The following is a 25,783-nucleotide window of genomic DNA, read 5'->3' as shown; positions in this document are numbered from 1 at the left end:
CAGTGAACAAAGCAAGGCAAGGCTGTTGGCAACGTATTGCAGACGGGTAGCCTAAATGCCTAAAAGTAAAGTTTTATTTCCACATGTTCTTCAAATATGTGTTACGGAGGATTAATAGCTTGCGGAATTTATGAAATGAGTTGAAATAATTAAATTGCCTATTTTGAGTTCATAGAAATGCCTACAGCAACACAATCTAGAAGTAGGCATATAGATTACAGTAATTGAATGTTTAAGTAGCCCCCATTGACTGATTTAGTGTATGCCTAATCCTGTGAACATTTCAGATGCAACACAATTGCCAAACGCACATAGCAGCAGGTGAAAACAAACACGTTATTCAGAATAGTGGTTTATATAGTCATAGCTTGCATTAATATTTCTTAATTATGAAAACACGTAGGCCTAGTATGCTTATAGCCTTCACTTGGCCTTTGTTTTACAGCTAACAAGAAAAAGGTGTCTTTGAACACTACTGTAAGGCACCAGAGTGTTTTACAGTAGCAGAGGAGTTGGCCATCGCAAATAATAGTGGAAGGCCGATTATGGAAGGGGTTGAGGGAGGCATTCGGTCGGATGGTGCTGTGGAAATGTGTAGCCTTTATGTGCAGGGTACAGTAATATGCCATTCAATTCAAGTTTGTTAAAATGGTGATTTTAATTTATTAGGCCTACTGTAGGCTATGTTCGATTTATTTTAGGCTATTCTTGCTCAGATGTTCAGCATACTGTAGGCTAGGCCTATGTCCGATTTATTTTCGGACATAGGCCTACAGTATTCTTGCTCAGATGTTCAGCATCACCGATTAGATGGAATACATGAATGTCCACGTATTGGCATTGCTATGACGGGTGACATTAGAGACTTCTGCCTAGATCATCTGACAAAGATAACGAATTCCTTAGGCAGACAATCTATATCTTCATAGAGAATATCGTATATATGGCGGTCTCTAAAACCCCTCGCCCTGCGAAGAGCCCCTCACGATTTGCGCTCCAATGTCGTATGGATCATCCAGGTACGCCGACATTGTCTCGAATTGTTAGTGGAGGGGTGGTACTTATAAAGGGTGTGGTTAACGGAAACCTCGGGTTAACCAAGAACATAACTTGCTCGGAGCAGGTTTGAGATGCAGCGTAAATTGCCATGGCAGCATACCTCGGTTGAAACATATCCACCTTTCGTAGTACGGGTTAATCGGGAAGTTACGCCACACGTGATCAAGTTACTCTCGAAGTTGCCCAGATAAGCCAGTAACCCCGCTTCGTAGTACAGGCCCCAGGCCCCTGTGGGGTATTCCAGAAAGGAGGTTTAACAAACATTGAGATAAAACTTAACCTCTGGGTTGTCTGAACCTGCTGTGGCGACTAAACCCGAGCTGTCGGTTCCAAAACACCGGTTACCAGTTAGTTCAATCAACCCTGTGTTAGATAACCTCGAGTTGTGCGCGTTCACGGCGACCTTATAAAGGCATCATCTATTGAGAGTCGAAACCATGAGTGAAACCGGCGAAACGAAGAGCACCGTATTTTTCAGAGGCGGAGTAGCAAGTTCTCCTCGAGGCTTACGAGGAGGAGAGAACTGTGATAACAAAAAAAGAGCAATACTTGAGCGTCTGCCAAGGAACGAGACCTTCCTTGACAGAGTGTAAATGCGTACGTTTAGGATAGCCTATGTCAAAAGCACAATTAAATAATTTAGTGGACATTACGTATTGTATTGACTGCTTTGAATGATGCTTTCTTAAACTAGCCTACCTTGTCACAGATTGAGTGGGCCATAGACTCCTTGAGAATCACAAATGTAATTTTCTATTTTAACGCGGGTTCTGCAGCTGTGGGCCAAGTTAAACATTTGCGCTCCAGCATCGGAAGGGTGATGAATGTCGGAAGGCATGGGTAGCCTATCCTCTATCCCCCAGTAGCATACCCATCAAGTTCTCCTGTAATTGCACATATAACATTAAGTTACAGCCTACACATTAATAAGTCTGTAGTGGATCTGATAATATTCTAGTAAGGCGTAGGCCTGCCCTAACGCACCCTGTTGAAATGTGTCGCTCAAATTAGACTCCCGGATAGGCTAAATCATTCCTGGCATCGTGTAGGCCTACTGGGCCCTGCCATTTCGCCTCCACGTTTGTGATAAGATGTGAAGCATAATCACATATAAAAAGAGAAGTGGCCTAGGCTATGACCTATCCATTCCGAGCCCCTTAATTGAAGCTCACCAGCTAAGACAGCCTATCTTCGGTGCACATTTGGAAAACGTAATAAGTGATGCTGACCTGCCAGTTGGGTACTAATGATCCTCGTGGGTTTGTGTCCATGAAAACGAATGAACTGCTTTAGCGCAAGGCAAACTTTACGCACCGACCGACACTACAAAAACTTCCAGTCGGAGAGCGCGTGTGTAGCCTATTAAAACTATTTTGTCCCAAATGCCATCAGCATTCTTAACCAAACTTAGTGACAACACGCATAGCCCTACCTGCATGACAGCTGTTATGCAGTCTTTATTAATTTTCTATATGTTTTCCCTTTTTTGTAGGCTACTGTACTTGTTTTAATTATATCTTCAATGTGTCTGAGATGTTGTTTGTCCATCTGTCTGGTGGGCCAAAGACAAATGTCCACTATGGTGTAGGCTAGCTAGCCTACATTAAAGATTTATTTTATTCTATTATAATCCACCATGCGTAATGTAGGGATGGAGAATGCTTTTCAAGCCTATAGCCTATATTTAGGATTCAGCTGAAAAACTCTAGCGCTCTTGAAAAACTCGTTTAGAAAAGAATGTATAGGCTATCATGTGATGTCGTTTTCTATGGCCCTCTCACGGTGAATTGCACGGATGAATTTTAGCCTACATGATTTTGTGCTTCTTTGTCAATCGGACCTTCGTCAAAATGAAACGCCATTGTGTGACAAGTGTAAAAATAGCGGCCTGGTTGAACATGCACTGAAATAACCGAACATAATTGAACATAACCTGAACAAAACCTACCCCCTACCAGGTTAAGTTCAGAGCCTATGTTACCATAGTTACTTACATAGCCTGGTCATTTTTGAGCTTTCTGGAACTGAAATCCCAGGTTTACCATTTACTCTGGGTTTACATACCCAGTTAAGTTCAGAGCCTATACCATAGTTACTTACATAGCCTGGTCATTTTTGAGCTTTCTGGAACTGAAATCCCAGGTTTACCATTTACTCTGGGTTTACATACCCAGTTAAGTTCAGAGCCTATACCATAGTTACTTACATAGCCTGATCAGATTTGAGCTTTCTGGAACTGAAATCACAGGTTTACCATTAACTCTGTGTTAACATATCCAGTTAAGCAAGTAAACCTGCTTTCTGGAATACCCCTCTGGTGTATGAAGCTGTTGGTGAGTCTGGTGGGGCGGGAGCGCAGGCTTCTGTACCTCTTCCCAGAGGGCAGTAGATCAAACAAATTGTGAGCGGGGTGACTTGCATCACTCACAATTGTGGTCGCCTTGCGGGTGAGGTGGGAGGTGTAAATGTCCTTCAGGGAGGGGAGTGAAGCACCAATAATCCTTCCAGCTGTGTTCACTATGCGCTGCAGGGCTTTTCTGTTGTATTCAGTGCAGCTTCCGCCCCACACAGCGATACAGCTCATCAAGATAAGATACAAGATCATCGGTTGACAATCAGGTTGGCGTTTTTTTTCTTCTGCAGAATAATTTACAATAGCTTAATGAATATTTTGTATGGCATGCTCCACTAAGTGTTTTTACATGAATAATATTATAGTCCATAGTGGCGTATGCGTCTGTAGGCCTACATGTCGATCTGCCTCTTCACGTGTTAAAAGTGTAAGGCTTGTGTAAACACGCAAGGGTCGAATGATTACCCTAATAAAGGACCGTTAGTTGTTTATAAACGGGATCACCGGAGGGATTTTGAGTGCTTCGATCAAAAGTTACATGACCCTCCCTGACTGCAATATAATTTTCAACGACCCTCCAGCAGCATTTTCAAACATGACATGACCCTCCCCGGCCTACTGTCGATGTATTCCACCCACTCTCTTGTGCGCTATGAAAACACATCAACGTATGCTACCGTCTTAAATATCAACCTCTGCTTTCTGATCTTACACATCACACTTCACCAAGATGGCGGCCATTTCAGTAGACACAGAGTACTCACTAACATTGTTGTGGAAACACAATAAGCATGGAAACTAAATGCACACTTCCTGCAACTGCATTAGCCTACTTGAAAAGTTACTCCTCTAGTAAGTATTCACATGAAATAAAACAATAAAGCATTGAGACCATTCAACAAAGCACGCTGGGTAATAACAAATTCAACACACGAACTTGTTGCTATGGACTCGTCTCTAGGCTTCCTCAGTCATTGTAAAGCTGCCGAAGCTGAACATTATCCAAAACTCAATTTCTCAGACGAGCGTCAATTTGGGAGCTTGCTACACTCCTTCCTTCTCAAATGACTTGAAAAGGCCGTTTGCACAATTTCACAAATACTCACAGGGACCGAAAAATACCTAACATGCCAACTTTTTCCGGGTTTATCATTTTAACGTTTCCCTGCTGTCTTGCCATTTTAATATTTTCCCGTAGAATATCCCATATTACTGTAATAATCTCATAACATTAGTCCTGCATTCTGGCCTGTCTCTGTGTAGTCCTGTTGTTACCCCTTGCCCTTCCAGTGAAACAGATGTATTCAAATCATCGTTTTGCTTGCTTGAATGCGAACTCAGAGTGATGTTAACCTAGGCCTATTTAACGACGTGGTTGTCGTGAGAGCGCTTGCAGCTTGCAGTGTTCGGCCGTAGGCTATGCCTACATGCGCACTTGCCAGGCTACTCAGCTAGACAAAAAATTCCCCCTGTATATTCACTCCAAGTTGGCCTACCATAACTTACCAACTACACTGTAGACCATAAACTGGCTATTTATATGACCAAATGTATTTGTTCAACTTTATGAAGCAGAATTACGCACTGCTACTTGGAACGTAACACATTTTTTGTTGGCAGGAGAGAGAATGACAGCGATTAACAAATTGCACTTGTTGCTGGTTACCAATAAATACTATATTTTTTTTTGCAAACAACAAAAACAGAAAGGATGGAGACAGCAAAGCTAGAGATGGGCAGGAACAAGGTCAATTGGTAGAAATGCTTGTCAAAACGTTAGGAGCTGGATGTGTGGATGAATGAAGCACAAGTATGCTTTATGTTAAGCATGCACACCGTTTAAAGTTAGGCTACACGGTAAACTACAAGTAAACCAAAGTTAAATTTAGCTTTTTTAGGGCTGGATAAAGTTGACCAAATGGATATAGGCTGTTAGGCGTGAATAAAGTAGGCTACTTTGTTGCTCCAACCCTTCCAATGTTAATGGGAACGAATGTTGACATTTTCCGTATTTTGCGTGAGAAACCCGGGAAATCTCACTTATTTTCATTGTTCAATGTTGACAGAGCTATGGAACGAAAGAGAACGTTATATGGCGACAGAAATCAACAATCAAACAAGCCACTTTGATTTTAGGCTGTTTTCATTAATACAAAAGATGGGTGACCCTCCCTCCTAGACGAAAAAAAGTTAGGTGACCCTCCCCTCAACAAAGAATAAAAAGACATGACCCTCCCTTATTTTCCTCCGGTGACCCCGTTTATAAATAACGAACGGTCCCTTTGAAGGCAGGTGTTGCCTAATGTGCCACGATAGTCACACTGGAATAACCTGCTAACAACTGAGACGCGTTCCGCTGTAGTAGCCTACATTTGTCCAACACGAGACACAGTTATCAATCGGTTTTTGTTTGTTTGTTTACAATATGGCTATTTTGGAGGGTATTTTGGTGCCCTGCACATTAGCTTTAGGCCTACTTTGTCTTGTGGTGTTCGCCTCTTTTCACTTTTTCGCTGCAGACACTGCAAGGAAGGGAAAGGAACCTCCAGGACCCAGACCCATCCCTATTCTGGGAAATCTGTTACAGTTGGACCTCAATAGGCTCTATGAGGGGCTTTGTGAGGTGAGATTTATTTTAACAATGAGTCCTGTTTGTATGGCTGAACAAAAACAGCTTTTGCGTTTCTTTCATTCATTTATTTAATAAATAGTAGGGGTGTCACGATTCTTCAAATCCTCGATTCGATGTAATTTTCGATTTTAAAGTCACGATTCGATTCGATTTTCGATCTTTTTTTTGTATATTACTATTAATGCATTACTTGTATGTTATTTACTCTTTTTGGCCTTTTCCTTTTCTGTTTCAGGGGGCTTTTATTTTGAAACAGCTTTTTATTTTGAAACCGTTCCAACTGTGAGGTTGTAATGTAAACAGAACTAACATTAAGCTAACAAGCTAACAACACAGAATGATAATTTGATTGTTTCAGCACACGCCGAAGAGACCCAAGGTTAGTGTTCACGGAATATGTACTTATCAATGTGCATTTTAAGCCTGAAAGTAACTTTGGACTGTAACTAGATCACCTTTTCACTTGCAAGTTGAGTAGGCTAAGTTAGTTTTAATTGACGTGAATGAATGAATACTTCCACACCGGTGATTTCAAAGTAGCAAGAGGGGCTTTGATTTCGGTAGGTTGATGTGTATATTTTAACTGGCTGCAGCCTAATAAATTAGAGGAGTGTTGACGCTGCAGTTCAATACGTGCGTGTGTTTGTGCGTTTTAGCATACATGCTGGACGTGACATTGGCTGCATCGTCGATTCTACTTTTAAGTTCGAAGTTCGAGATTGAGATGTAATTTCGATCGATTTCGAAATAAAATCGAAATCGTGACACCCTTAATAAATAGTAATGGTTTTAAAGATATTTGTTTTGCTAACCACATAGTTATTGTATTATTGGGCATCCACAGCTATCCAAGAAACATGGATCTGTTTTTACCATTCATTTTGGCCCCAAGAAAGTGATAGTCTTGGCAGGATACAAAACTGTCAAAGAAGCCCTTGTAAACTATGCAGAGGAGTTTGGGAATAGAGACATTACGCCCATCTTCCATGATTTCAACAAAGGACATGGTAAGGTACCCCTTTTCTTAGATATTTTGTGTCTTTAGTTAAGAGTGGAGTGTGGAGTTCTATGTGAAAACCAGTTACAGTTATGTTTAAAGGCTTTAAGTAAAGATCTATCTGATTATTGGCCTATGTCGGTGCCAGGCATGGCAGAACTTACTTACTTAAAGCTTTTATTGTCCCCTAAGGGCGATTTGGTTTGCAGCAAGACATCCATAGATAACATACAAAAAGTACAACATGACAACATGAACACCCAATGGGTGAAGAAAACATACAGTACATGCAGATAAGCAGTGCAGTGTGTATACAGGCAAAAAAAATAATAAATAAAATACAATAAAAACAGGAAACACTTTCTGCTCTCCATTGAGTACCTTCATGCAGCAGGAAATCATACCTCACACTGTGCACCAAAAACACCATGATGTCAGCCCAGAGCTCCAAAATCTGAGTTCAATAGAGAAATGGCACTGGGAACAAATGAATGTCTATATCTATTGGTTTTAACTGCAGGGAATCTGAAGCGTGCGTAGCAGCTGAAACTCAGGGTGAAGAGGATGACCATTTGCTGATAAAATAGATTCTGCCTTTTTTTGGACAAATCTACTGTACAGGTCTGATAGGCTGCTTTGCTTAGCACCTATGATTTTGCCACTGACCTTCACTATTTTGGCGAGTGAGGCTTTATCCTTTACATTCAGATTTCCATACCAGCATATTATAGAAAAAGATAAAACAGATTCAATGTATGATTTATAAATAGAGATGTCCGATAATATCGGCCCACCGATATTATCGGCCCGATATTAGCATAAAAATGTAATATCTGTTAATATCGTTATCGGATTTTTTTTGCCTTAAAACCGATAAAATAATGCTTGCGTTAGTGCCTATGCGCTCCTGAAGTGTTTACCGGCACACAGATGATGACCTCATCAAGCTGCGTCTTGAAGCATACAAACAAGCGTGGATGGCTGCAGTAACAAACTTGCTCGCTCTGTTTCAACATTATGTCTGTGGTTTGGAATTATTTTCAAGTGTCTCCTTCTGACGTTAAACTTGCGATTTGCAACAGGCTTGTTTGAGATGGACTGAGTCTGGCTTACTAAGTAAACGCTATGCGTAAACGTGATCTTCAGAGGCTAGCCGGGAGGAGCTACAACAGAGGGCAGCTCATCCCGGACAGACAGGCTACAGTCTGCCTGACGTGACTCGCGGGAGATATCGCGGAATTTTGTTGGCAATAAATACAGCAGGACTTTCATTCTTACTCATTAAAATGAGCATGATGACTGACGAAATAAATCCTTATGATGTAGTTTAAATAAACCACTGTTGTCATACAGTTAACAGGCCTGCATTGTAGCACATAAATTCAATATCAAGTGTTTTCCCTATATGTGTGTCTATCTATTTAACCAACAGCAGAAAACAACAGAATATCCAAACGTTTTCAGTAGGCTAGCCTACCATTGTTGCAGAAATCACGTATAAGAAGGTATCCCTTGTTGCATTCAAGAATGCATCCAGTGGGGCATCACAATAACATTAAGCATGTTGTGTTAATTCCACAACAGGAGATATGTGATGTTACCTAAATTAGTTTTGAGGAAAAATAACCCACATATCGACATCGGTATCGGCTGATATCGGAATCGAAAATTGAGAGTTGGACAATATCGGCATATCGGATATCGGCAAAAAAGCCAATATCGGACATCCCTATTTATAAAATATCCATAATGGTTTTATCCACACTGAATATTGCCATTTTACGGAGGCAGAAGAGTCGCTGTTGGCCTTTCTTGCAGATATTCTCTATGTTAAGATTAAAATTTAGCCTGTCATAAATTCTTCCCAGGTATTTATATGAGCCCACTACCTCTACAGGTTGACCGTTTACGGCTCCCACACACAGCTGCGTGCATCGCGTTGCTGGAGACGCATCCCATTCACTTTACATGGGCTCACGTGATCCGTTGCCGAACTGAATTGTGGGTCCGTTGCGTCGCGTTTCTCCCGCCGCTCGCGTTGAGGAGTTCAGCTGTTGCTGCACCGACAGACGGCACCGGCCAATCAAGCCAATCTACGGACGGCACCAACCAATCACATTACGGTTTTACTTCGAGTCATTTGCATAGCTACCGTCGGGAACACCCACTGGCATGCGTTGTCGGAACGCAGCTGTGTGTGGGAGCCGTTATAGCAGTGACCTGGGTAGGGGGAGGGTTGCGCCTAAAATCAATGACCATGTCCTTAGTTTTGGATACATTCAAGTGAAGGTGGGCACTATCACACCAGGCTATAAAATCGTTTAAAACAGGACCATGCTCAGATTCTTTTCCATTTAAAAGACTGACAATAACTGAGTCATCTGCACATTTTTAAATATGTCTGTTTGTATGCTGGCTGCGACAGTTATCAGTGTATAAAATGTATAAAAGAGAGGACAGGACACAAGTATATATACTCTTTTGATCCCGCGAGGGGAAATTTGGTCTCTGCATCAATCCGTGAATTAGTGAAACACACTCAGCACACAGTGAACACCTCACTTCTCCCCGAGCGCCGCTGTTGTTGCAGGCAGCTCACTGTGTCGGGATTAGTGTGTGCTTCACCTCACTGTGTGCAGTGTGTTTCACTAATTCACGGATTGGGATAAATGCAGAGACCAAATTTCCCTCACGGGATCAAAAGAGTATATATACTTATACTTATATATACTTATACTTATACCCTTACTCTCTGAGTTCTGTCCGTTAAAAAATCCAAAATTCAACCCACTAAACTGAAATCTAAATCAAAGTTACTTAACAGCTTATCAACTAAAATGTGTGGTTGAATAGTGTTAAAGGCTGATGAAAAATCGCCAAATAAAAATTTGGCATGAGTGTTGCTACCTTCAAGGTGCTTAAGTATCAGATTAAGCAGAGTGGCTGTAGCATCCTCAACCCTCCGCCTGGCCCTATAGGCAAATTGTAGTGGGTCCAATAGATTCTCTGTTTTGATAAGGAGCACCCTTTTCATTAGTTTTTCAAAACATTTCAATGACACCAATGAGGTCAAGGCAATTGGTCTAAAATCATTTAAAACCTTAGGGCGACTGATTTCAGCCACTGGAACAATAGTCGAATTTTTCCAAATTTTGGGGACTCTCTGTTGGCTCAGGGAGAGCTTAAATATGTAATAAAATATTGGACCAAGTTGTTCAGCACACGAAGTGAGTAGGCGACCCCCTATGTTATCAGGCCCGGGGCTCTTCTTAACCTTTGAGTGTCTGAAGGTATCTACTACGGCATGCAAATCAAAGGGCGCTGGGGCACTATCCATTAGGTAGTTTTTTTGCTCTAAAATGGCATCCTTAAATGTGGGTGAGTCAAACCTCAGATAAAACTCATTCAACGTCTGTGCCAGCTTTCTATCACATGTGAACCCATCCAGCACCAATTTAGAATTTCTTATTTCCTTTGTTCCGATTATGGTTTTCATGCTATCCCAAGCAGAGCCTAGATTATTGTTCCCCATTTGGTCCTCTAGCTTTTCTTTATAGCTCCGCTTTGCTCTTGCAATTTAATGTTTAACTTCCTTTTTTTGTTTTTCAAGCTCTGGAAGGTTCCCAGCTCTGTATAGGAGTGCCCTGAGTGCTTTCGTCACGGTTTACTATTTGGGTACACCTTTACAGTTTTTTCAGGAATAACATTATCTTCACAAAAGGTGACATAACAACTGACAACATCTGTGAGAATGTCAATGTCCGAACAGGATTGCTTAAACATTTCCCAGTCTGTACACTCCTCCCTTTTTTGCATTTTTGCCCTGAAGATATAACCACTAAACAACATTTTTTAAAATCTCTGCTTTTTCCAGCTCCTTGTATCTCTGTCTGTTTGTCAGCCTTATTAGACTGGGCGCTTGATCAACAGAGGCGGACAGAGTACACAGCTTCATTACTTGAGTAAAAGTACAGATACCCTTTGCTAAATTTTACTCAAGTACAATTAAAAGTACAACAGTCAGATGTCTACTTAAGTAAAAGTACTGAAGTACTTGTTTTTAAAAGTACTTGAGTATCAAGAGTACAAGAGTAGCCTACATTTTCTAAATATTGCATTACTACTGCCACAGTGCTTACATTTATGTACAGAAACGGCCAACATGGAGTTATGAAAAATTTTAATACCTTGGAGAATGTAAAAGGAATTAAAAGTAAAATCAAGTCATTTTCATCTTTTTACCATGTTGCCCGGGATGGGCAGTATTTCTAATACATGTATTTAAAATACGTATTTCAAATACAAAATACTATTTTCTAATTGAAACACTTGAAGAAAACTATCATTAACTTGTTCAGAAAATTTAAATAGTCTGGCGATTTGGGGCCACAGGTTGGCACATTCCCGGGATGGACCTGCTGCGTCTTCATCCATTTGTTTGGTCCATGATGTCGTCTCTTATCTAAATCTGACCATGGAGTTGACTTTGGCGGAAAGCTGAAGGTGATTGCTGATAGGCTGTCCCAATCAGTGGCGCCTGCACAATCCAATCACGTTTGAGAGGGAAACAACAAATTGAGGATTTCCGAGACTTTTCTTTTTTCCTTTTTTTTTAGAAGTAATGGGTACTCACAGTTATGGATAGAAATGTAGTGGAGTAAAGAGTACAATATTTGCCTCTCAAATGTACTTGAGTGCTCCCCAAAAATGATACTCGAGTAATAAAGTACAGATCCCTCAAAATTGTACTTAAGTACTGTACTCAAGTAAATGTACTCCGTTATTGTCCGGCTCTGTTTATCAATAATTAACATTTATCTCTATTCACATATACAATGAAATCCATGAAGAATGCAGAAGAATGCAAATCCTGCATGGTGTCACTACACCACCATACACAAATTGTGACTCAATGTGACTCATTCTTCCAAAAACAACTCACTTTATTTTTACATTTAACTTGCAATTGTGTGCATGGTGTGATGATGGCGTAGTGGCTGGGCTGGCATGCACTAGCCAGGAAAGTTGTGGGGTTGTGGCCCTTGTATGTAAATCACTTTGGATAAAAGAATCAGCCAAATTAATAAGTATAGGTGTGATAGTGTAAGTATATGTTCCACACATGAGATCTTTAAGTCACATCTGTTTTGTTATGGACAACTTTCAGGAAGTATATGTCAGGGGAGCAAAAGCCGTGTAGCACTCACCTGTAAGTGTTTGTTAAGCTTTACAGGATTTACAACCAAACCCTTCTCTTAAACAGGGAAATTATTTTCCAATGGAGAAACGTGGAGAGACATTGTTAAGCTTTACAGGATTTACAACCAAACTCTTCTCTTAAACAGGGATATTATTTTCCAATGGAAAAACGTGGAGAGACATGAGGCGATTTGCGCTCACTACATTACGGGATTTTGGAATGGGCAAGAGAGTCATTGAGGAGAAAATCAAAGAAGAGACTCAATACCTTATAGAAGTGTTTCAACGATTTAATGGTAAGGTCCACTTAGTACAGTACAGTTACATTATATTTGATGAAACCAAAATAATGTAAATAATGTTATAATGTATAATTTTTCTGAGTATAATGGTCATTGAGGTTGCTAGGTTACGGGGACGCTGACACGCCGCTCCTTCTGGCACCATGTTTTTGTTTGTTTTTATGTAATGTTCGTAATTTTATGTAATGTCATGTTCATTTTTTTATTGATTTGTGTAGTTAAATGTATTCTCTCTTTATTTACGTTATTTTTGATAGTTTTCGTGTTATTCTTAGTCCCTTTTACGTTACTGCTTCCAAGTCGGCTGATGTCGTTAAAGTTGGTCCATTGGGAGCTTGCTATGGCTAACGTTAGCTTTTGCCCTGGACTGACATTCTTCCATCCATCCATCCGTGAGCGGTGCTGCACTTCACTGTCTGGTCGAGGAGATTTCTCGGGACAGCTGGACCTAGATGGTACTCTGCGAAAGATCTACCGCGGCCGCCGAGCTGCTGCAGACCTGCGAGCTGCCATCTGCCTTGTCTGGAGTCTGGATTGTGCTGCTAACGTTTGAAACTACGTTGAAGAACTGCAATCTCTCGGAGCATCAAACTGTCGCTGTCATAAGTCCACCCAGGGCCGCGTTTGTGCATTGGGCAAAGGGGCTGCTGCCCCGGCCACTAGGGGGCCCCGGCGCGGGACATTTAAAAAAGAAAACAAATGTCTTATCGTCACCTGTCTTTCCCCTTATCAATGCATGCTATCACAGACAACAATGGCTTCGCATGAGACAATTAGGAAATATGAAAGCGGAGCTCGAAAAAAGAGAGAGCGGCAGCCAGACGTGCCAAAACCACGGCCGTACCCAACATAGACTGTATATATAGAACTATATATACAGTCTATGGTACCCAAGTACGCACTGTGCATATCATCAGGCTACTCGAGAGAGAATTGCCCCTGTGTGTGTGGCCTAGGCCAGTGGTTTTCAAAGTGGGGGCCGGGGCCCCCTGGGGGGCCGCGAGGGGGTGCCAGGGGGGCCTCAGCAAGTTGGAAGGAAAAATAAAAGCAAACAATAAATACATTTGAAAATTTTTAAATATACCTATTACTATAAGGGTTTTTATACAATGCCATTATAATAATGTGAGGCATATCTGAACATTATATTTCCTATGATAATGACTGGGAATAATAGTAGAGTGATAGCTCTCATATAGCAGAAAGCCCCAAATACAATTTTTACACACTGTATGCTCCATCGCGAAGTGCTTGTGGCTAAAATAATTATTAGGATTAGCTTAATGTATTTTTACATTTGCCGTAGTATTGTCGATGGGTTTAATAACACATCACAGGGGTCGTTGGCCAGAACCTAGTGGTATTTAGAGGGCCTTGTCGTGTAAAAGTTTGGGAACCCCTGGCCTAGGCTACCATAACTTCCCAACTCACAGTATTCCATTAACTGCATGACAGTAGGCTATTTACAATTTTCTGTAAAGTAAGTTTGTAAACACGTTATCTCTGCCCCGGGCCCCAGATGACCTTAACCTGGCCCTGAGTCCACCGAGTTGCTGATCTGCAAGATCGCCCACGACTTCAGACGGTTATGCCAGAGAGGGTTAAAGCAGGAACTTTGGTTATGCTTCCAGTGATCTAGCTAGACTGCAGTCTAACTGTTACAAGTAGCCTAGGGCCTACTAACATCACTTATTGAAGGCCTGTTAACGTTAAATCCTCCGGTTTGGTCTAAAGACACAGCTGTACATATCATTGCCATTGGACTGAGTGGGACTAACGTTAAGTTAACACGGACTTTTCTTTATTTTAATTTCTTATTTATTTATTTATTTTATTACTTGTTGATTTTTGTTTGTTGTCTGTGTTATATGTCTACCGTTAGGTGTCTCGGGTACGCTGGTGATTACGCCGCTCCATCAGGCATCTTTTGTCTTGTGCGTCTTTTGTAAATTTGTTTGTTTGTCTTGATGTCACGGGAACGCTGGCGACTACGCCGCTCCGTCTGGCATTTTGTCTCAATGTCTAGTGTGTAAAGCGACCTTGGGTGACTTGAAAGGCGCTATGTAACAAATAAAATGTATTATTATTATTATTATTGTTTATGCAGGTGCTGCATTTGATACCTCCCAGCCAATGAATTATGCCGTCTCCAACATTATATCTGCCATTGTGTATGGAAACCGCTTTGATTATGCAGACCCTCAGTTTAAGGTCCGTGTCAACAGAGCCAATGAAAGTATTGCAATCACTGGCTATGCATCAATACAGGTAGGCTATTCTGATTTAATTTAGGGGCTTTGATTGCAGAAACATATAAATACTAGAGAATATTTATTCTCATAAACTGTTGACACCTTGTAATGTAATAAGAAATAAAAAGAAGTATCTTTCTGTCCAGAAATGCCTGTGTAGGTGAATATATTATGCAGGGCAAGTGGGTCATTACTTGTTTTTTGCGGTCATCCCAGGTTTATAACATCTTTCCTTGGCTGCGTCATTTTCTCTGGAGCTGGAGACGTCTGATGAAGAATGTGTATGATGATGTTGAGGAGATTAGACACCTGGCTAGGAGACGGCAAGAGAGTTTGGACCCTCAAGACTGCCAGGGCTTCATTGACTCCTTCCTGAGCCGGAAAGAGAGTGCTGAGGTACTGACCAGTTTAAATGGGCTATATAGCGCATATCATACACTGAGGTAATTCAATGTGCTTTACATAATCAAAAGCAAAGAATAATAGTAAACAATAAAAGGGCAATAGTTAAAAACTACTTCAAGAAGTAATACATCAAATGGAAAACATAAAAGACACAAAGTAGAATATTTAAGTAAGATTCAAAATGTGTTATTGTGATGCTTCTATCTATCTATCTATCTATCTATCTATCTATCTATCTATCTATCTATCTATCTATCTACACCTAGTGCACAGCAGCAGAAGTAGCCCCAGTTGTGTGTGTGCACACATACACTAGGCACATATACATAGACTTGATTTCTGCTCTGTTCATCAGTTTGTGTGCACTGCAAAGAAAGAATCTGTTAGACAAATCCGGGACTCTGATCCCAGGAATCAATCTTGTTAAAAAAAAATTTGAGATTCTATTTGTTCATAATGTGGTTCGTTTAAGCAACTTGAGAAAAGCTATTAGAGTTCTCTCTTTTGCTCTAATACAATTAACAATGTATATTTAGATTAGACTACTGATGATTTTCATCCGATCCTACAATAGGCCTTCCAATGACAATCTCAAGAGTACCAAGTAGCAATGTAATACAGTAAGTGCATGATGGTATGTCAGTGTAAACTTATATTACTGTATGTGCGCATGTAAGAGGCTCCTCTACTTCTGTCACCACAATGACATGTGCTATTTACTCAGCTATGTCTTTCTGAGAAGCCCCCTCGATTCTTAGGAATTTGGTCATGGCCTGTCTTTTTATTTTTATAAGAGAAAGGAGGAAGCGGTTTCATATCTCTAATTTTGAAGCACTCTGAACATTCATCCTTATCCATGTCTATTCAGTTAATTAATTTCAGAAGAAAAGGCCTTAAATGTCTGAATACCTGTTCAGAACCTTGAACATTGTCTCTGTGTGTGTGTGTGTGTGTGTGTGTGTGTGTGTGTGTGTGTGTGTGTGCATGCACGTGTTTGTGTGTGTGTCTGTCTGCGCGGATCCAGACAGTGGGCAACAAGGACTCCCTTTTCCATGAGGACAACCTGGTCTACTGTGTCGCTAACCTGTTTGCGGCCGGCACAGACACCATGGGGGCTACACTGCGCTGGGGGCTATTGCTTATGGCCAAGTACCCTCAAATCCAAGGTGATGACCAAATCCACTACTTAGTGCCTTCAGTGGTGAGACATTTGTCCAAAAAGAGAAGTAAGGAATGAAAAAAGTAGAAATGATTATGTAATAATCCTTAACAATTCGGGGGCAGCCGTGGCCTACTGGTTAGGGCTTCGAGCTTGTAATCAAAGGGTTGCTGGTTCGATCCCCAATCAGTAGGAAAAATGTGGGCGGGGAAAGTGGTTGAGCACTGCTCTCCTATGCCCACATCCACGGCTGAAGTGCCCCTGAGCAAGGCACCTAACCCCTCAGTGCTCCCCGAGCGCCACTGTAGCAGGCAGCTCACTGCTCCGGGTTAGTGTGTGCTTCACCTCACTGTGTGTTCATGGTGTGCTGTGTGTGTTTCACTAATTCACGGATTGGGATAAATGCAGAGACCAAATTTCCCTCACGGGATCAAAAGAATATTTATACTTACTTACCGTATACTGTAATGTTCTAATTTCCCTTAAGAAAATCTCTTTCTCTTTCTCACTCTATCTCACTCTCTCTCACTCTCTCTCACACACTAGTAACTCTATCGATCTTTAGTATATATCTGGCCATCTGTCCCTCAGATGGAAACACAAGGATCTATTCAGGTTGTTACTACTGAGTCCTACTGATGATTTGGTTTGCTTTCAGGCCGAGTGCAGGAGGAGATTGACCGGGTGATCGGTGGGCGACAGCCTGTGGCTGAGGACAGGAGGAGCCTCCCCTACACCAACGCTGTGATCCACGAGACCCAGAGAGTCGCCAACATCGCGCCCATGAGTGTACCCCACTCCACCAGCTGTGATGTCCACTTCCAGGGATACTTCATCAAGAAGGTAGGTTTGTGTTTGGTCTTTAAGGTCGCGACAGGACGCGTTTTTTGCAGTGAGGTGCGCCTTTTTATGTTGTTTCATATTGGCAATAAGCATTTTGCGTGTAGCTCATGCGCCCAGAGCGCCTTGCATTTTGTGTGCCTACTGCGCCTTACGTTTCTGCAGAGGCGCCCGGAGCGCCTTCAATTGATCGACGGCACCTCGTGTTTTACAAGCGGCAAAGTGTGTCTTGTCTGATCACACCCTTACAGTTCCTTACCTCAGATCTGCTGCCCAAACACAGACGCCACAACATGAATGAAAACCTGTTCAAACTGGGAACACTGATGATGGGCTAGGCCCGAAACATTTGTTTGCTCGTGGCCTGTAAAGGCCTATTCACACCAAGAACGATAACGATAACCATAACGATAAAAGTGTTTACACTGAACAACGATAAACAAAGTCTCTCCTTGTGTTAATGAATGTGACGGTTAAAAAAATTCGATGGGTTCTGATTGGCTATTAGCTTTGTATCGTTCTGAAAATCGCTCTGAAAGTGATCCCCAATTATCTCGTTCTTCATGTCGTTATCGTTATAGTTTATGTGTGAACGTCGTCATTCATATTAACAAGAACGATATTTATTATAGTTATCGTTATCGTTATCGTTATCGCTCTTGGTGTGAATGGACCTTAAGACCTTTTCGACACTTTTAATATATTTTTGATATCATCCAGCCCCTGTGTGCGGTCTCACACTTTCACACTTTTCACTGTACTTTGTTTTGGAGCTACGCACCAGGAGAAACTACTGTACTTTAATCAGACTAAAGGTGTAGACAGCACTTCTACCTACATGAAAACTTGTTCAGACATGAGGAATGTAGTGTGTAGGTCCTACAAACTAATCGCTGAAAATGGCCTACTACAGTGGGTTGCATAAGTATTCACCCCCATGCTAAAGTTGACTAAAAAGAGGAATGCTCATTGAGCTACAAATGCAAATCAAACAAGCTAATAGGCTAAGTGAAATACACATCATGCCAATCTCTAGGTATGTTGAAGGGTATATGATGATGTGGGGCTATTTTAATTCCAAAGGCCAAGGATGCATAGTGTCCTGGATCCATGAAATAACTGGTCTTTAAAAATAAAAATCTGCCTGCCTCTAGAGGAATTTAACATAGGGGGGTGTATGCTTATGCACCCTGTATTTTAATGAATAGAACAGATATTTATTTATTTACGATACATTATTCATTCACAAAGAAAACTGAATCAACTTGAAACTGCATTGGATACCTACAATGCACATTTACTACTGGGCATGCTTACCTCTTACATATTGTTTATCAGATTTTAGGATGGGATTACAGAAATATTCTCTCAGGCATGTGCTAAATTACACTTGTACAGTCTTTCTTGTCTGCCTCCCCGTTCTGCAGGGCACACCTGTGATTCCTCTGCTCACATCAGTGTTGAGGGATGAAGCTGAGTGGGAGAAGCCCTCTTCATTTCACCCAGAGCATTTCCTGGACGACAAGGGGCAGTTTGTCCAAAGAGATGCTTTCTTGCCCTTTTCAGCAGGTATCTTTCATGCAAAGAAAGTTCTTTTGAGATGTTTTGTTATCTTTTTGTGTTACTGTGTCCCAGAGCCATGGGGATGATAAGTGATGATGATCAGATCAGTATAGAGAATAATCATAAAAGCGTTAGTGTCAGTGCATTTCCATAGCCATGTAAGTGTAGCGGCGGCTAGCTGGTACATAGCTGTGCAGTATGTGCGTTAGCGTGCGCTACTCCCAATCTGAGGTACTACTAGATAGATAGATAGATAGATAGATAGATAGATTCTTTCTTTCTTTCTTTCTTTCTTTCTTGATCCCCAAGGGGAAATTCAGCATACAGACATCACACACAACATGCACATACAGCAGAAATGGTAAATATAAGTATAAACATATAACCAAACTCCACTGTACAATAGAGACAGTAGGAGATAAGAAAAACTAACAAAACTAAATATACTATATAAATTAAATGTAAAAAATCCAGTGTGCTTGAGGATGATCAAGCATGAGACGCTTGTAGTTACAGGGCCTGTAGTTCTGTGTGCATGGTGAGGTGCTCAAGAGAGTGAGTGTCATGGTGAAGGTGCAAAAAGTAGTCCAACATTAGTCCAACAGTGCAACAGTGCAATAATAAGGTCTAGAGACCAGCATAAATAATATGGACAAATAGGAGAGTAAAGTATAATGTAGACAAGGTAATATAAAAAACTAGAACAGGTTGCGGGTTCGAGTCCGGGCAAGTGCATGGCTGAGCTGTGCTGTCAACCCAATGCAGGCCATTCTCATGTAAACATGGGTTTGCCATATAAAGAGTGCGTGTCAGGAGGTCATGACCTGTCTTTGCTTTGCTGTGTCCCAGGGCGTAGGGTGTGTCTGGGCGAGAGTCTGGCCAGGATGGAGCTCTTCCTCTTCTTCACCACTCTTCTCCAGCACTTTAACTTCACGCCGCCCCCTGGAGTTTCGGAGGACGAGCTGGACCTGACACCCGCCGTAGGATTTTCCCTCACCCCCTCCCCCCACAAGCTGTGTGCAGTTCCAAGGGGCTATAGTTATGACATGGCAGGAGACTCCGATTGAAGTGATGAGTTGAGGAGACTGGGGTCTATGGCCATTAAAGAGTTTGCATAATGCATTTTCACTTTTATACTTTCTTACTTTACTATTTTAAAGCAAAAGATATGTTGTAAAATCTTATTGCAAAAATATTATGTTTGAAATAAAAGGTTGTTCTCAGGTTCAGGGTGTTACAGCTCATCCTAACTGCATGCAAGCATCTGATTGTGGCATAGCATTGAGTGCTCTCTGTCCACACAGAATCCATTAAACATGCTGTTCTATTGCATCATATTTCTCATGCAAAATAGCAGAACAATGCAAGTGACCAAAAGAAAAAATATAAACAGGGCGTCAAAAGCTCTGCTCAAATGTTTCACGGCATCATGCTGCGGCGCGTTTCCCAAAGCCATAGTTGCTAACTAAGTAAAACTTTTTTTTACTGTTGTTTAGTGACAGGTGACTAACTTATAAACACCTCTTGGTTATTCATCCTTTTGCTCATGCTCTAGAAAGCATGCACAGTTTCTTAAGGATTGTGTATAATAATAGAACCCACATTATATTTGCAACGAGATCACCAAAAGAAATTGTTTCCCTAGACAGGCTAATTCAGAAAGGCTAATTTGGCCTGATTACAGACATCCTATTATTGGATTTACTAGAGGACAACATCTAAGCCGTGTAATGCAATGCATGCTCCACATGAATTTGCCAGATTACATTGATCTTCACCACTGGAGTTTAAGGCATTAAAGTGGAGGAGTAAACTTGATCCTCAAACGTTCACTTAGTTTTTACACGCATGCATACATTAGAAGACCTTAAGTAATTCTTCAGTATGCTGCCATCTCGTGGAGCCAGACATGAGTAGGGGGGGGAGTTGCCTAAAGTCAGGCGCACCCCCATCTCTGGAGACACGCACCTCACAGGAAGCTGTTTGGTGCCCAGGAGATGTCACTTCCTCAATAGTCTGACCCTCACACTCTCACACACGCCTACGCATCATTGTCATGACAACAGAGGAGTGGAACAACCGTGTGTGTGTGTGTGTTGGGGGGGGGGTGCAGATGAAGAGGAAATTATAAAACTAAGATGCTCAAAAAGGTAAAGAAATGGGGATGAAGAAGCTCAAAGGAATGATATGGAGAGAAGATGTGAGGAAAATGCACCTGCAGAAAAGCGAGTCTAGAACCATGCACTATGTGATGCGTGGAAGAAGAACCATGCCTTCTGCGTGTAAGCGACCACGTCTTGTGTGTGTGTAGAAGAAGAACCATCTCTTAAGCGCGAGAACTGTGGGTGGAACAAGAGCAGAGGATCTATTTTAGAAAGGGAGCCATCATTTTGTTCCCATAGCAACCTTAACAGATGTGAGAGCGAATAGTTTTCTTCTGTTCCCTTCGCGTTATGTCTCCATCTAATCCCGCTTGTGGGCGGCATGGTTTCCAAACCTGGGAGCGCACACATTTTAATCAGCCCCAGTCATTTGAATGCATGATTTATACATCTCTGTTCTCAGCCTCCCATAACAAACACCAATTAACACTACTAAAATGAAATGCTAAAATTAAAGCAATCATTAAAACTGATCAAAAATGATTTAAGGTTTCATTTACTATATGAAGGTGTAAATTATGTATATGTGCATAGAGAGAGAGAGAGAGCACATATGTTGTGCACTATTTTGTAAAAAGGGTTCTGTCCCTATTCAATTGGAATGGACATGCAGTGCCTTTTTATTTCATTTCTATGCATTTGTTTTTGAATAACCACAGACATTTCTCCTGACAACATCTGGGCTAACAGAACTTTCAGCCTTGAAGCAATATTATCTACCCAAAACAGGACCTTCGACACTAACACAAACTCCTGCTCATCGAGGGAACGTGTTAAGTGGGCCTAAAGTGGGCGGCATTTACTAATTGTGTGGCCAGAGGGAAACCTCACCACTTAATTGCCTGATTAATTCAAGATTAAAGAAACTGTAATTCCCCATTTGTAAATATTTAAAAAAATTATTAATTGATTAAGTGCTCATGTCAAAACCAGATGTCTCAGTGTTGGATCACTGAGACATGATTACATAATGAAGCATTTGTGGATCACTGATTGTTGACCAAACTAGAAATTAATACATATATATATCGTCGTTAAAATATGTATGTATATATATCGTCACCGTTTTCAGTGTGTACAGTCAGGTCAGTATCCATTCTGTTTGAAAAAGCTGAAAAAGCTCTGCTGTGGTTTCAGAATAGAATTCAATTAAAAAGCTCTCACAGTTAATTATTTATGCCGTACTTTAGCTAAGCAAGCACACTCCATGAGAAAGCAAATACAATAAAGCCAGGATGGATTTCAGAGGTAATGATACCAGAATATGCTACCAGTTAAATGACTGTGTTATATAAAAAAATTCTTCCACAATAACAATAAAGTGAGAAGAGGCGCAACTTGACCCAGCGCGAGTGTAGAGGTCAGAAAGGGGGCTGAGAGGACACATCCCCCTGCATGTTTAATATGGAGCTATGAATTTCTCCTTCATTAAAATATGCAGTGTTTTATTAACATCCTGCACCCCCCCTCCCCAAAAAAAAAAAAAACATATACACAGACAACACCACCAAAGCAACACAGATATACACACACACCACCACCACCACCCACAAATGCCCACCACCACCACCGACACACACACACACACACATTGCCGGCACCACCACCACCTTGTCTCCATTTCTAACTCTGTCTCCTGCCCCTGGCTTAGGTCATGACTGGCCTGCCAGGGAGAAGGACCCAAGGTACACAGCCTCCTCACTACTCATTAATATGCCACATCTAAATTATTTATTTCCCTACCTTTTTCCTGCAGAGCTATTGCACTTTACAAAGCACTGCAATGTGAGTCAGGAACAGCCAATGGCTAATTGCTGTGTTCTAACCACATGAGGTTGGAATCATGAACAGAGTCATCAGTTGTTGTGTGAAAGTTGCGTTGTTGATATGGCTCACTGCAGATACAGCAGCAATATAGGTGATCACTCTCAAAATATGTTAGTTGTGATTACAGTTTGCAAGGAGATTTGTATATTTCCACATGAATGCAGCTAAATACTACTGTATGCATGCCATGGTACAGTGTCAATTACTGTTCTGGAGTTTGAGTTATCAATAGAATAAAAACCGCAATGCTTTCCAGTTTTTAATGCTCACATGAAGTTGCTCAGATGTTCTAATGGTCAATCTGATTCTAAGACCAGCACAAGCTACTGACTGAAACATACACAAGGAATAACAAGCATAGACAATATTTTACATTTTTTGCAATCACATCATTAAAAAAAAAAAAAAAAATCCATTCAAAATCTGCTCTGAACACCAGTGCTGCACAGAGACCTCCACAATGAGAATTGTGGGTTCCAATTGAACCTTCGCGTCATAACTGCAATTACACTATCACACTAATGCTATACCCTTCACACATACAGTAGCATAATCCAATCTGCAGAGAGAGAGAGAGAGAGAGAGAGCAACTGGTCGACCCAGTTTCCATGGTGACTGTATACCCACAATTTGCAGGATTTGTAGCCATCTGTACCACAAAAGGGAAATTTGGCCAGAAGTACAGTGGCAGTAAGAGTGTGGGGCCTGCAGAGAGTGGAGGGGGTGTGGAGATAGTAGGGGTGTGTGTGTGTGTTTGTGTGTGTGTGCCTGCGCATGTGTGTGGGTGTGCGTGTGTGTCTGTGAGTGTGTGTGTGTGTGTGTGTGTGCCTGTGTGAGTGTGTGTTTGTCAGAGATGTCACATGGTTGCAGAAGCAAAAAACCTCCTCTCTCACCTTGACCCTTGCTAAACAAAGAGCGCGAGAGAGAGCTCCTACGGCAATGGTACAGCCATTACCATGGTTACCATTAGGACGGAACTGGGACCTGAATCCTCTTCATGCCGATTGGAAATACATCTGAACATTCCGACATGACAGCATCCTCAGTGACATCCCGCGGATGTTGCCATTTACACCTGCATCTCCGTAATCTTATTATGAGCCAGTCTCAGGGGGAGAGAGAGAGAGAGAGGGAGAGAGAGGGGGATATGAAGAGAGGGACAGAGGGAGAGAGAAAGAGAGAGGGATATGAAGAGGGGACAGAGGGAGGGATATGGAGATAGATAGAGATGGAGGGAGAGAGAGGGGGATAGATAAATAGCTAGGTTGAGAAAGGGGGGGTAGAGCGGGAGGAGGAGAAGAGAGAGAAGAGAGAGGAAAAGAGGAGAGGAAGAGTTGTGAGTGAGGATTGGGAGGGAGGAGCTGGGGCTGTGCCAAGCACATCCTCCGCGCTGCTCACCTCTGCTGGGGCTCTTCCTGAGCAGCCAGCGCCATCCCGCAGCCATGTTCTCCTCCCCTAACGGGCACGTATGCCGAGAAAGCACGCAAACTGATGGAGGTTAGCCTTTCCCCAGCTGGGGTGATATCCAAGCTCTTTGCTCTGAGTGAGGCTACAGGCAGCAGGTGGCATCAGCAGGTGGGCCGGACTAATGAGGACGCTCTCCCCCTCCCCCTCTCCCAGGGCAGGAGTTCGGAATCCCGGCATTAGCTACCGAATGGGGTCACTTTACCATTTTACCCCCATCTTTAACCTTTACCCCGGGGAGACAGAAAGTGATTCCCCACTATGTGACAGACAGAAGTCATATCCCTCTTGCCCACAGCTACACAGATTGCAGCCATCTTTGAAATTCCAGCATTTGAAGTTGGGTACCAACAGCACTACTTTTTCCCAAATGCATCCTCCAACCTCAGTGATACACCTGACTCTTTCAACATGAACTTCACCGATGCAGTTTGCAGGGAGATATGTGGTGTACATTTCTCTTCTTCAGAGAATGTAGTTACTGTTGTTTACTAAGGATCTGCTGCCCAACCTGCTCTGTGTGGTTCCAGGCTTCTGATCTGAATAGTGAAGGACAGTGTGTGGGCTTGCTTCCAGCATGTTGAGGGCAGTGTGGGGGCTTGCTACCCCATTCTTTTCTCCAATACAATGAGCTTTTCAGGAAAACAAAATTAAGCCACTCATGCCATGTTTAGACATATCACTGCTTTTGGCATCTGAATGCACTTTTGGCATGCATGTTTGGCTTTGCTTTGGACGTTGTGCATGCTCTTACAGTAAAAGCATACACGTGGACTTGGGGATAGGCTAATATTGCAGCTTAATTCCCATGTATTACTGATGTATCAGTCCTTAATGTCAAGTCCTTTTTTTAACGGTGGTTCATTTACCTTCCATCCAGGAGGCTCAATTATTTTTAGAACTCTTATGTATAGCAGTACTGTAGCCTAATTATTATGATGGCTTAAGTTTACTTGTCATTAAAAAAAAAAGCTTTGAACTAAATTGAGTTACGCTATTTTCTTGTTTGTGAGAGTGAGTGAGTGAATAATGAAGTGAGAGAGAGAGAGGGAGAATTTTCTCGACACATGTCCAGAAAGCACATCGTTTCTTTGCTGCCTTTGCGCCCTGATTACAGAGACAGGTGCGTGCTGCACGCTGAGGTAAACGCGAGGGTGGAGGCGACGTGGAAGATTTGACGAGGCAACAGTCGAGTTCCACTGACTTTTATTCTGCGTTCACCTGCTTCGATATTGAGTGATTGTTCTCTGAAGGGGGTCCAAGCCTTTCAAAGGCGCGTGTACCAGAACCCCGCGGACTGCTCGAGTAGCATTAGCCCTACTCAAACTGTGATTATGCGCCAGTTTTTTTGCTTCATCTGGGAAAAGGCACATAGCAGCTCCGTGACGACGCTGGTTTTTGGAATAGGATGCAATCGATTTCTTACAGAGCAATATCACTGGATTTTGAGGGCGTGCTCTGCTTTTGATTAGTGCATCAAGGAACTCATCTGCCCACTTAAAATGCCGTAGCCTCAGGAATATGGACTGTTTCATACTGTGTCTGTTTTAGCCAGAAGGAAATTGCCTC

At 41.9% G+C, this 25,783-nt stretch overlaps 2 protein-coding genes across 3 annotated transcripts in view; one reads left to right on the top strand and one right to left on the bottom strand.

Annotated features, from left to right (window-relative positions):
• LOC143140458 (ras-related protein Rab-25-like) overlaps positions 1 to 25,783 on the bottom strand; it is a 230,825-nt gene that overhangs the window by 43,858 nt on the left and 161,184 nt on the right. The gene's annotated exons all lie outside the window — the stretch shown is intronic.
• On the top strand, positions 3,420 to 19,881 carry LOC143140444 (cytochrome P450 2K1-like). 2 transcript variants are annotated; one of them, XM_076301354.1, is made up of 9 exons: positions 3,420 to 6,035; positions 6,889 to 7,051; positions 12,387 to 12,536; positions 14,650 to 14,810; positions 15,011 to 15,190; positions 16,224 to 16,365; positions 17,017 to 17,201; positions 18,626 to 18,767; positions 19,611 to 19,881. In XM_076301354.1, exons 1-9 carry the CDS (start codon positions 5,838 to 5,840, stop codon positions 19,826 to 19,828), a joined length of 1,539 nt encoding a protein of 512 aa, XP_076157469.1. In that variant the 5' UTR covers positions 3,420 to 5,837; the 3' UTR covers positions 19,829 to 19,881. The 2 variants fall into 2 exon arrangements, with proteins under 2 accessions (XP_076157469.1, XP_076157470.1); XM_076301355.1 differs by lacking the exons at positions 3,420 to 6,035; positions 6,889 to 7,051 and adding an exon at positions 10,285 to 10,762.

This window comes from Alosa pseudoharengus, unplaced genomic scaffold (assembly GCF_046254945.1).
Source record: "Alosa pseudoharengus isolate Yale_2024_CS ecotype anadromous, Long Island Sound unplaced genomic scaffold, YU_APseudo_1.1 YU_APseudo_1.1_scf_23, whole genome shotgun sequence".
NCBI classification, from domain to species: Eukaryota; Metazoa; Chordata; class Actinopteri; order Clupeiformes; family Clupeidae; genus Alosa; species Alosa pseudoharengus.
The sequence above is the reverse complement of the archived record's forward strand: the minus strand, read 5'-3'. Positions and strand labels throughout refer to the sequence as shown.

What these genes read in the sequence shown, in the direction of transcription:
- LOC143140444 (XM_076301354.1), top strand. Translation starts at nt 5,838, where the DNA reads ATGGCTATTTTGGAGGGTATTTTGGTGCCCTGCACATTAGCTTTAGGC. An exon ending in AGTGTTTCAACGATTTAATG is followed by an intron (nt 12,537 to 14,649) that starts GTAAGGTCCACT and finishes TTGTTTATGCAG; the next exon opens with GTGCTGCATTTGATACCTCC. An exon ending in GCCGGAAAGAGAGTGCTGAG is followed by an intron (nt 15,191 to 16,223) that starts GTACTGACCAGT and finishes GCGCGGATCCAG; the next exon opens with ACAGTGGGCAACAAGGACTC.